General features: G+C 51.0%; 1 protein-coding gene across 1 annotated transcript in view; it reads left to right on the top strand.

Annotated features, from left to right (window-relative positions):
• Positions 1-4,349: 4,349 nt before the first annotated feature.
• The window catches only part of Sbm (L-type amino acid transporter sobremesa), a 129,355-nt gene continuing 121,330 nt past the window's right edge, over positions 4,350-12,374 (top strand). The window contains exon 1 of the mRNA XM_077685951.1: positions 4,350-4,549. Within this exon, the coding sequence (XP_077542077.1) occupies positions 4,513-4,549 (37 nt within the window). The 5' untranslated portion in view covers positions 4,350-4,512. The remainder of the gene's footprint in view (positions 4,550-12,374) is intronic.

Below are 12,374 nucleotides of genomic sequence, written 5' to 3'. Positions count from 1 at the left end.
GTAAAGAGCTCGGTAGGATGTTCCAATCCTTGCACGTTTTCGGAAAGAAAGATGTGGAATGCGTGACCGCATTCGAATGAGGTACATCGACTTTCTGTGAGGGCTCTCGTGCGAACGGTCATCGTGGCGTCGGTGGGGATTTTGAGATGCACAGAAAGGACGCGTGTACTCTCCCCCTTGGCCGATGAAGTCACGCAGATATCTCCGCTGTGGCATTTACCGTGCGAATAGCGCGTTTTGCCTCATTCCGTGCCAATTTGTGTCTGGACCTCATGAGATAAGCTTGTGCTTGTTGCCTTTTCGTTTATCACTTTGCAGAGCTGCTCTTTAAGTTTTTAATGGCCGGGTTGCGCCTAATGATATTTATGATTATGTCCTATCAGTTTGGCTTGGGTTGTTTTCTCCATTCAAACGTGGTCTGTTTTGGAAGGGCGGTCAAGACGACCTTAAAACGGAAATGACAATTGATTCCCAACTTTAGCGCCGTATCCAGAATATTGTGCTCTCTAGGACACTACGCTAGGGGCTTCGTGGTCTGCTACAGGGCATTTTTAACGCTTGCAACATGCTTAGTTTTGCCATAAGTCGCTAAGAAACGCGCGCAAGGTATTCAAGTCAAATTTCTCCATGGATAATTTGTACATTTTGTGTGGTTTGCTTTTCTGCGCACCTGTAGGGCTGTGCAAAAGAACCGACTTCTGCGCGCCACGCGAAGAAGCCAAAATTTTCGGCGGTTCGAGTTTTCACACTCGACTGTACTTGCGGCATATTAGTATAATATTCCAGTGAAGCAAGCAAACGTGCGTCCTCGTAATCGCCTGTTTGTTATTTTTCTGCACTTGTAACGTCACTAAGTACCTACACTCAGCGGAGCACTTTATTGCACTGCTGTTGAGTGTTGAATTTGGTGCAAGTTTCTTAATTGTCACGATATTTCTATCTGTTTGGCCAAACAGACATAGTTTCAGTAAAATTGCGGTTAAGCAAATACAGAATGTTGATTCTAACCAAAAGGGAGGCCAAGAAATCAATGGAATAGTGCCAAAAAAGACGAAGCTCCGCAGTACGGAGAATTGTGTAGTTTTGTTGATGTGAAGGCAATACAAGACGGCTTTGCTTTTCATACAGCTGATTTCATTGAACTACAACAGTCAGTGAAAGACGGTGTCGGTAGAGAAATAAACCTACCAAGGATTGGTAGATGACTGAACAAAATACAGTGACATGTTATCACACTTTGTGCCATAGTGGAGACCAGAAATGACCAAATATAAGGCTTAAATCTAGACCGCAAGTATGTCTATATGAGGCGCTCCGACTTGTACCGCCAGCACAAAAAGAATGATCGCCTCGAGCGGCTCGCGGCGGCTTCCCGGCACAACACGGGCGCATTCGGAGCGAAATGCAGCAAGGAGCTATTCGGAGCCGGGCGACGTCCGCGCGTAGCCCGGCTGTATATATTTACATTTGAAGCATCTAGAGTGGCCACAGGGACCAGACGTTGGCATAGTCCTTGTTTTCAGCTTTGCATGAACGAGCATATCCTTAAAACCAGTCATGGGCGCGTTACCCGAAAAAAGTAACAGTGTTACAGAGCCAAAAAAGTAACTGTTACAGTTACACAGTTTCCAAAAGCAGTACAGTACAGTTAATGTGAAAAAGTAACGTCGTTACTTTTTTCTCTTTACATAACACCAAATAATAGATCACAAATCGAATGATACAGTTGATTTCAGTAGAAACGTACGAAGGTATGCGGGTAGTCAAAATTGCACATGGTAAATTCTTAGACAAGAGAACCTAAAAGTGCACAAACTCAAGCCCAACGCCAACAATAGTTGTGTTCACCTCATTTCGTTGCATCGAATTTTTTGTTTTGCACCCTTGGTGTCGGGGAACTTATTGGCAAAACTCATTGTCTCTTGTTTCTCAAAGTTGGCATCCCAGATGTTACCTCTTTTCGGAAGTCTTATGTCCAGTTGTTTTTTTCTTGTTCCCACTCAACTCAAGACGAAGGAAAAGTTATAAGAAATCCTGACCTCCGACCTCGGTTTTCTGCAGGGAAGGTAATCATCTTAGCGACCTCCTCTCCTAAACTGCGAGGGTAGCCGCGTTGTGGAAAGATTAAAGGTGGAGAGGATATGAGAAAGAATAACGTCTGAAAAAGTGAAAAGCGCGAACTGTACTTCGGCATTCAAAGACTGGTGCTCTTGGATGACTTTTTATAAAAAACGAAAGTAACTAACGGTACCTCCTGTTACAGTTACTGTGTAAAAAAGTAACAGTGTTACAGTTACAAGCTCGTCTAATATAAAACTAAATATTTATAGTTACAAGTTACTGTAAAAGGTAACTAGTTACCTGTAACGCGTTAATAGTAACTAGTTACTGCACAAGACTGCTTAAAACTGCATGTTCCGCGCCTGCAGGCAACTTCAGGTGACTTAAACCGCCGCCCCCCCCCCCCCCCCCCCCTCCCCCCTTCCCGGCTATGCCCCTGGAGCCTCCTGGCTAAGACTGGCCCCTCTTTAAGCGGTGTGGTAGTCTCAATGAAAAAGTTAATTTTCAGGACAGTGGCCCTGGAGAGGTGAGTGTTCCAGAGGCTTGGCGTGCCAGTTTTGATACCTGGCAGCAATATCTGACCCTGGACGGTGTGTACAGAGCAAGCGAGCAGCAGGCACCGCTGAGATGAACGTCACAAGATGTAAGTAAGGCTCTTGCATGCACTTGCAAGAAGTACTTAAAACCTTTTGAAAGACCCGCCGCGGTGGCTCAGTGGCTAAGGCGTTGTGCTGCTGAGCACGAGGACGCGGGTTCGATTCCCGGTCGCGGCGGCCGCTTTTCTGATGGAGGCGAAAAGCAAAAACGCCCGTGTGTTCGAGATTTCGGTGCACGTTAAAGATCCCCAGGCGGTCAAAATTAATCCGGAGCCCTTCACTACGGCACGCCTCATCGCCTGTGAAGCGTCGGCGCGGTAAAGCTTCCCAATCAATCAATCAATCAATGAAAACCTTTTGAAAGGAAATTCTGGAGACTCAAGAAGCCAGTTGTTGAGCCGTCTAGCAGGAAGTTGCCCAGATGTCTAGCAATTTTTTTTTTCAGACGGCTCAGAGTGTCGCGTTTGTGTACTGCAGCACGACCGCTCCAGGACTGCTTGCATAAACAACTTCTTAGCAAAGACGTCTCCTAGAAGTTTCGATAGACTTTTGTAGACGAGTTTTAGAGTTATGATGGCCTTTTTTGAGTTTCATGGGTATCTACAAATGACTTAACGAGGTGACGTTGATGCTTTTTCTCTCCGTTCTGTGACAATCGGGTTTCGGGTTTTCGGCGTATACCAATAAACACCGAAAGGCAACCCCCGCGGCCATTTCCTTGAAGTCGGCGAAAACGAAGAGCCTTGGCTTTGATATGTCTTTAAGTACGGGAAACCAAACAAATTGGACATCTTTTTCAATGAAGGGTGCGCAGTATACAAATATTCGGGTCGATTATTTACGCCTGTCATGAGTTTTTTAGGGCCTCTTATCTCCGAGGAACTCCCGAAATTCTCATGTTCCTTCTTTTAGAATTTTCTGGAGCGCTCACGGCAAAGTGTCACACTCTGGTAAAGTGGAAGATAGAGCGGGTACTTTCGGGAATGTGCTTCCTGACCTGTAAAGTGAGCGCTTGCATGGCAGACGAATCGCGCAAAATGTACATTCACTCTTTTCAGTGAGTTCGAGTTCCAAATGCATGCTTACAAGAGAGTTGGGATCGACGTGGTACATTATGAGAAGTGACTCTTTAATAAAGTGTTATCATATCAGCTTCGTAATCTTTTCTGCAAAATTATCGCATAATTTATGCAATAACACGCAGTAGACCGCCATTACAACAAAACTGCTTCATTCGAAATACCGGTTTATTCGAAGTGTTTCATTGTCCTCACTGCAGTGCTTAGAGAGTTCATCGTCCTAGCTTATAAGGAAGTACCGCTTATAACAAATACAGTGTTCTGTGCCGAAGATTTCGTTATAACGGGCGTTTACTGTAATTAATAACTTTGTAAATGCGCAGTCGTCTTTCTTTTTTTTTCATCATTGATATCAGGTACCGAAGAACACCGGTTTCAAGGAGAACATGTGAACACCGAAAAATCCCAGGAATTTGGATTGGGAACGTTTATTTAGCATAAAATCGAGGAAATATAAACGCCACAAGTACTGCGCTGTACTTACCGACGAACAGCGCGCAACGGCCGAGCGCAACGGTAGATCGCTAACGGTGGCAGAGATGGCGCCACGGCACGTTTAAAGTCCGGCGTTAGGAAAATCGTCTGCTCCTCCGGCGGCGGCTGGTGTGCGAACGCGCAGGGAGCCGTAAAGCGAGGCTAGCCAGCAGGCCGGGCGCACGCGAGCAGCCGGCTCCCAAGCAACGCCGATCCCAGCGCGCACAGAACAGCCGCGGCTCACTGACGCATCGACCGACTGCCGCCACTTCTGGCCGGATTACGCACCACACACGCCGGACATGTCGGCAGCAGGCTACGACTACGACTACGCGCCAGGTGAGAAGCGCCGCGCCGCGCGCATATGGAGGCCACGTGGGGAGCCGGGCTGTAGCCGGGCTCCGCTTGGACGCTGGCTGCTCAGGGGCTGACACGTCTCGAAGCAAGTCCACGATGAAACCTCGAGGAGAAATATCGGCGCCCTTTAAAGGTCGTGAAATCGCTCGCTTGTGGCTCACCTGTGGTCCCGATGATGTGCCAGTCATCATGCGCACGTCTCTCGTTTCTCGACGCGTTGTCACGCGCGCTCCTTGCAGTGCCAAACAAGTTCTCGGCTTCCGCCGTCTTCAAAACTTGGTTCGCCTGGTCGGGCTTGCGTGAATAAATGCTTGCATCCACTGCGAGTTTATTTCGTATGCACGTAATAAATATGGCATTGCGAGACTCAGTAGCACCGCAATAAACGTCAAGCCATGTTTCGCCTAGCTGACGGTGATGGTCGCGCGCAGTTCATTTCTGCGAAATGCTCGCGATCAGAACCTTTTTCTTTTCTTTCCGAAATCACGCCTCTTTTTTGTGTGTTTTCCCCATAATATAACCACATTCAGAGCGCGGTAACTGGATGAGTTGACTCTGCTCCGTGGTCATCTATTTGGTATGTTGAGCGGTCGAAACGTTCGTACCTGCGCGGCCTCTCACAGTCGCTCTATTCTGGCCAACAGCTGTTTGTGATGTAGCCTCGTGGAGTGTCTTTCCGCACGCACACAGAGAAGCTGCCTGAGATGCACTGAATGGGCACCGGCATAAATCGCTGGGTGCAACGTATTTTGGGCTGCCTGACACGCGCAACTTCTCCTTCACAAACCCTGGGTGGTTCGCGTGGAAGCCTTCAGAGTACTTGCGTTTCGCATGTCCAACCCTTGTTAGCGGAATCTTTTGGTACTTGACTGACTCTTCTAGAATGTGCTTGGCGACTTTTGGGGCACATCAAATTATCGCACCTATAGACACCTTCCATATCAGGTATGAGGTACAAAGAAGGGGCTTTTTCACGAATGTACACGTTTCGTCCCTTATTTTAACCTTCCATAATTTTAAACGGCGCGGAAGGGAGACACTATATGGAAAGGGGAGAAAGATTAGGGCAGGCATTGAAGCATAAATGCAACTCGTGCAGAGCGTTGGGGCGAGACGAAACAAAAACAATTGTTGCGCGAACGTCCTCACACATGTCTAAGAGTTCCCGCTGGCACCGAGCCAGCAGGTCTCAATCATGAACTGTACCTCTTTCAACGCTCCCGACTGTTGCGGCCGACGTTGAACTCTGGGCTTTGGATCAAATTGCAAATAAAAACAACACTCTGGAACGATCACAGCCCTCGAGTAGGAAGCGATGCCTTAACGCAGTGCTTATTTAAAGCTGAAGCTCGCTGTATGCGGGGACGAGTTTCAGCAGAAATATATATGCCTTCTATTTCTACGACTTGCAGAAACTGAGCCGTAATGCTGAACACCGGAGTGAATCGCTGAAAAAAAACGGGAAGAAAGGTGGAAGGGCTTTTTTTCGGGAATGGTTCTCCAGACCTGGGCAGAGGAAGATTTTTTTTTTAACACTGGCTGCACTACATAAAGTTTTGCTTTCAGCAGTTCTCCTCTATATCTGTAGCGGCTTTTGCCGAGGTATTCACTGCTTGAGTGGGAAGGTTCGGTAGTCGAAAGTACGAAAGGCTGGTCGTTTAAATATCGCTGACGCGCATTAAAACTGCGAGCCGATGGAGGCGGCGAACCTAGCAATGCTCTACCGTAGGATGATGAAATACACTCTTCATAAATCAATTCTTACAACTTTTCGCTAAGTTGTAAGTAAAAATAGAAAAGTAGAGATAGAGAAGCGCCAAGAGGAGCTAAAGGCACACAAATCAAACGGGACATGAGACAAAGCGCTGTGTCCCGTCAACTTTTGCTTGTCCTTGGCTCCTCTTACTCTTTTTCTTTTTTCGATCAAAAAATCACGCTTTTGCCTTACTAGCAGTGATAGCAATATTTGCGAATGACAATACCGGGTATCTTAGAATTTTTGTTGTAAAACCAGACCTGAGTGCGGTTATACTCCCGAAGGTATCCTCCTAGCTTGGCCTTAAAAAAATTGCAGACAGCTGCTACGCTACTGTGAACGCGAACAAAACACTGCACTCCCAAGCATTTACTGCCGCAGTTGAGCTTCCCAGACAGGGACACAGATGAGCTTGTGGGTGAGCGTTTCTCCACTCAAAGCTCTCGAGTTTGGCGCGAGCGCTGCCCGGTATCTCTCCTGAGCACGTAAAGTGCTCGCAGCGGGAGTACGCGATCATTGAATCAAGCGCGTGCGAGTACGAACGGCTTCGGCTTCTGCTACGTCAAAGCTGCCCTTCACAGGGACCCCTAGCGGTAGCGATCGTTGATCCCAGTTGCAGTGTGCATCACCGTGGCTGCTCGGCGGGCGGCCGCCGGTTTACCGCGGGGCTCCAAGCGTGGCTTCACGCGGGTTATTGGATCAGCGAGCACTCGTAGGACCGCTAACGCCTGGTCGAATTAGGCTAAACACAAAATTAACTGTCGTCACCAGAACTACCTTTATACGCTTAACAGTGCGGCGGAACAGCACATAGGGATGCTCAACACTTTTTCTGAGTAACATTTGATCCCGTACGTTTGCGGCCGTAACTATATAGACCACGTCGTCGCGTAGTATATAAGCGCGCGGTAAGCTATACAATCTGGACCAGTTGCGCGACCCCCCTGGAGTCAAGGACGCTCCTGTGAGCGAGTGACGCGGCTCGAGTGGTGTCAAGTTCGCGTCGCTAACAGCTGCAGCTCCCACGAGTGAACTCTTCTTCGGACGGGCCCGCTGCTGGGAAGGGGGGAAGGGGGGGGGGGGGGGGGGAGGGGGGAAGGGCTGACTGGGAACGTGGTTTGTTTTCCTTGCTCCCGCGGTTGTTTTACGATGCGGCTGTAGCAAGGGCGATAAGGATTTTCGTATACACCGCCACGGTGAGCGCACTGTAAACGTGCGGTCAACACCTAATCGGACTTTGCCCTCCAGCGCAGGACGAGAGCTGCTTAGGTTTCGCGCAAATTAGGTGCTTAGGTTTCGCGCTCTGAATAAGCTGGTTCACAAATCCAGGAACGCTCTGTAAAATTCCGGCTGCTCAAGCCGCTCCAGTCAGTATCTCACTCAACACGGCATTGGTCGCCTGTTTCCAAACGTAATAAAGCGTTTAGCCGCTCGAAAAAAAAAAATGCTTTTGGGGCACGAGTAACCAAACAAATAATGTAGCAAAAGAAAAAAAGAAAGCTAGGCTATAAAAATGCGATGGCCGCTTAAATGCGCCCATTGTTGACCTTCTGATGCAGTTGGGAAGGCCAAATTGCGCATGATAAACTGCCGAAAGATCGCGGCTGACTCCGCCGTGAATGTTGCCTTGCGTCTTGTCCAGCGCCGATGCCCTTTCCGTATACGAGCGCGATGGGATCAGGTGCATATATCACATTCCGTAACCCCCTACCAATGGGACTTTTCGTACCGTCGGCGAGGAGGTGCCAAAGGGGCACCCCCCCCCCCCCCCCCCATACCAGCGCTTTCCCCTCCCTCCACGTCCTCTCCCTCACCCCTCGCGATGCAACAAACCAGTTTGCCCCCCTCAAGAAAAAATCCTGCCGACAGCCATGCCTCCAGCGTACGTAAAGTCTCCGCTGTCGGGAGTCGAACTTGCTAGCTAGTGAGTTGCAGCTACACGTAGGCTGTAGCTCAGCGCATTAGTCACCGTGCTTTACGGCGGGTTATATCAGCGGCTCTGAGTTCCAATAGGGTAATTCCATGACGTATACGTGCGGGCGGACAGATTTTTTTCCCTGTTTATACCGGCGGCCAGCCAGTTTGGTCGCGTGTGTTCGGCCTCCGTGTTGTGGGGCTGCTCTCGGACGTCCGTCTGTGAGGCGGGCACTGGGGTGCGTTCGCAGGATGAGCCCAATTGTCGCGTTGAGAACCGCAATCAGCCACGGCCGCCTTGCGGAACCTCCCCCGCCCCTGCCCATTTTCCTGCATCCGTCGGTATCGCCGAGCGTACAGTCGGTGCACCCTGTACTTGCCTACGAAGTGGGCGACGCGACGCAAGGAATGAATTCTCTTTCTTATTTTCCTCGCGGGAGCGAAAAACGTAAGCAGCCGTGTTCTAAGGCCACTACTTCCAGGCCCGCCGGGCAAAAAAGAAAGACGCCGGAGTTCCCACCTGGCTGTGGAGGGGGATAAGTAAAAGCTATTTACACCGAAAATTAGTTCGTTTCTGGGCCCATGGCGATGTTCTCAGTTCAGAAATCCCTGGCCGGTCGCTGCCTGGCGGGCCCTTTCGACCAGCCAAAGCATGATCGCCGGGCTGCAGCATGCCTTCCTACTGCTCATGGCTGGGGAGGGAAGGAGTGGGGGAGCACGTCCAGATCGTATGGTACAATGTGCAGGATTGGGGGCAGAAGTCGCACGTGGTGGAGTAGGACGTGGGGTGGATGGCGTGGAAAAGGGTGCCGTGTGGGTACGTTTGAAGTGGGCGGTAGGTGGTGGCTGAGAAAAAAAAAAAAGCCCTGGAAATAATGTCCGTTTTTTTATACAGTCGCCGACAGATATATCGAACAAGGATGTATCAAACTATTGTCTATATCGAACAGTATGAACATCCCATTGAAAATACCATGCAAAAGTATAGCGCTGTTTTACGCCTGTATCGAACTTCCGATAACGGGCAAATTCTTTTTTTTTCCCCGAAAGATTGCCCTACGGCATCAGAAAAAGTTTTCATAGGTACAACACTGCACCCGTAGCGCGCCAAATATCAAGAAGACACCGGCGCTGGGGCCCTCATATCCAGCGCTTGAGATGTGGGGGTCTGCCAGGATGGAGCTCTGTGCTTCGGAGGTGTTTCGTTCGGGCGCCTCGAGGGCCTGGGGCCTGGGCAAGTCCACAGTAAATGTTCAGCGTCAGCTTCTGGGGCAGGAAGCACACAGAAGGGGCAGGTGTCCGCAAACGGGGCGCGGTATCGGGCAGGCCAAGCGTGGGTAACTACTGGGGATAACGCCACCCCAACCCGAAGCCTCCGCAGCACGACCTCCTCCCAACGAGCGAGCCCACTGGGGAGGTCAGTTTCACGCGGTGGAAATAAAGCACGCGTGGCGCGACGGAGGGTTTCCTTTTGCACCAGCAGTTCTTCTGTGGTAAATACTGGGAGAAGTGATAGTGGCCGTGGGAGGTCCCTTCGGTGGCAGGCGCGATCCGCCGCTGTGGGGGCAGGAAGCGTGTCCCGGCGAATCCACAAAACGCGGACAGGGCATGTATAAGTGTCCATAATCTTGTGAATGCGTGCGGCCAGGCTTATACAACGCGCAACGCGACGCAAATCCCGAATAGCTGCCGTTGACTCAGTATAAAGTTCCAGCTTGTCCCCAGTAGTCAAAATCGATGCGAGCGCCTGCAGGCCGTCCCGAATGACAGTGTTCTGCTAGCAGGCTTGGGAGTGCACGGATTGACTCGTGCGCGCAGCTTTGATTTAGGTCAGGGTAGGAGGGACACGTCAAGGCTGTGCTGACGGAGCAGTCGTATGCCCCGGCGTCCACAAAAGCCTGGATAACCAGCGGTAGCGTCTCTCGCGCCCAGTCAGGGACATGGAGGACGGCATCTGTAGGCTGGTGAAGGTACGAGGTACGGACGTGCAGCCTTGCCAGATGCTTATTGTCCGTCACCTGACGGTGCAGCCAGGGTGGCCTTGCGGCAGAAAAGGCTGGCATCGTATGTATTCGGCGGCTGGCTTATGTACGCGGCGAGAGCTGCTGCCTCTGGAACCAGCCCACGTTTCAGCAGGCGGGCGGAACGACGCTGATGAAGGAGTTCATCTAACGTGTTTAGCTGCGTTTCTGCTTGGAGGTGGAGAATTGGTGTTAGGCGGGGGAGGCCTGTAATAGTGCGCATGGCGGCTCTGTTAATAGCCTCCAGCCTGTCCCAGTCCCCTCGCGTCATGTGCTAGAACTGTGCCTGGTACGCGAGCCTTGGCTGTAGTACGGAGCGCACTACAGAGACGGGCAATCGTCCAGCAGGCCCCGCCAGCCGCATGGCATCGAGAACGCGAGGAGTGATTGGGTGCGAACGGCAATAAAGAGAAGGGAAAACCGACCGGAAGCGCTCGGTTTCTGGAATTTTTCTGCGTGATTCAGGAATTATCAGTGGTAGCTCGTGCAGGGTGGCAGGTGGACCTATGTTGCGTGGCGCGTGTTTGTTTTGTCCGTGGCACGCGTTTCGGGTCCATGGTCACGGAAAAACGTAAGAATTTGGATTTATCGACGAAAGCAGACATTATTCATATTCGACAGAGATGTGCAGCGCAATAGAGAAGGACGAGAAGGAACACAGGATGACCGCTGCCGTCTTGTGTTCTGTGTGTTCAGCGACCATCCTGTGTTCTTTTTCGTCCTTGTCTTTTGCGGAATCACCAATATGCCCAAGCTTCCACTCTTGCAAAAACATTATTTGACGGATACCAGACGGTAAAACGATGGCAGCTGCATTTCTCTCGGCATTTCTGAGCATACTGCCCATCAAACCTGAAGTGAAGGCGAAGGCAGCGCTGGCAGCGTGGCCACGGCCCGGCCGTTGCGGTTCGTGTCATGTGCAAAGGGGCTTTGTTGTGCGGCTCCGGACTAGAGGTGTTCTGATACCGACGACAAGGGCGCTGAGTGCCTCGAGAGTAAATTTAGAGAGCTGTCAGCATTGCCGTGCGCCATTACCAATGTCAACGGCACACGAGTTCGTAAGTGCTGGCGACGATATGCAGGCTGAACGGACATCAGCAATGCCGAAGAAGCGGACCCTACTAGCGGCCCTGCCAACGTTCCCAATCGCCCACGAAACTCTATGCAACCGCCTACTGTAGCCCAGCTTGCGTCATTAGAGAGTTTTAGCTGACCGTTTTTGACGGTCCGCTCCGGTAGCGGCGTCCCGCTCAGCGAAACCGGAGCCAATGCCGTTCGCCGCCGAGCGCACCACGCATGCGCAGCGGCGCTCGTGCTTGCTATCGGAGCGGAGCGGAGCGTGGAAAACGGTCAGCTAAAACTCCCTATTGTTCAAATTCGCCACTGGTGTGTCACGGTGTACAACACCGTATTTCCTTATTTGGAAGGCGTTAAAGGGACAGACAGCCGATTTTTGTCGAGTGTCTAGATGAAAAAACTGATTTTTGGCACATCCGTTAGTATTTGCCCTCCACGCTAACAAATGTGCTTCTTTGGTGGGTCGACGCGCGTGGGGTGTGCGTGAGGTGCGGTGGAGTTCGTAATTCAGGTAGCCTAATGCGCATGCATGCTCGCCCAATACTCATTACTGTGCCCTGGGTGTGATTTCGGCATGCTCTCACGCAACCGGAGGCTGTCGCTGACAATGCGCTGGAAACGCGTGACATGCACGGTGGTCCGTGGCCGGGCATCGATGCGCCTGCAGGGCACGTCCGCTTGGCTGCATGCGGATGCCGGCAGCATGACATGAGGCGCACCTCTTGCTTCACGGGGCCCAGCTGCTCGGGCCGTACAAAACAGGAAAGCTTGTGGACAGGTGTTCTCTACGCATATCCGCTGTAAGCGAAGCGGAAGCCTATAACGAGAGCACGAAGCCAATCGCTCTTGCTGGAGGACGCCATCACAAGTCAGCCTGTGAGAAAAGCGCAAATCGAACCGATGAACCACGTTTCGTTGGAAAATTCAGCAGTGGTTTGACAGCGACTTCTGTCGATAGTTTATTACAGACCGCTTCAACAACTTCGTCCTGCGAGCCGCCGTTAGATCATTTGACATGCAATGCTAGCGCCCATTGAGT

The sequence above is a fragment of the Haemaphysalis longicornis genome, unplaced genomic scaffold (genome assembly GCF_048455015.1).
Source record: "Haemaphysalis longicornis isolate Haplotype H1 unplaced genomic scaffold, Haemaphysalis longicornis Haplotype H1 scaffold_1, whole genome shotgun sequence".
NCBI classification, from domain to species: domain Eukaryota; kingdom Metazoa; phylum Arthropoda; class Arachnida; order Ixodida; family Ixodidae; genus Haemaphysalis; species Haemaphysalis longicornis.
This window is presented reverse-complemented; position numbering and strand designations above follow the sequence as displayed.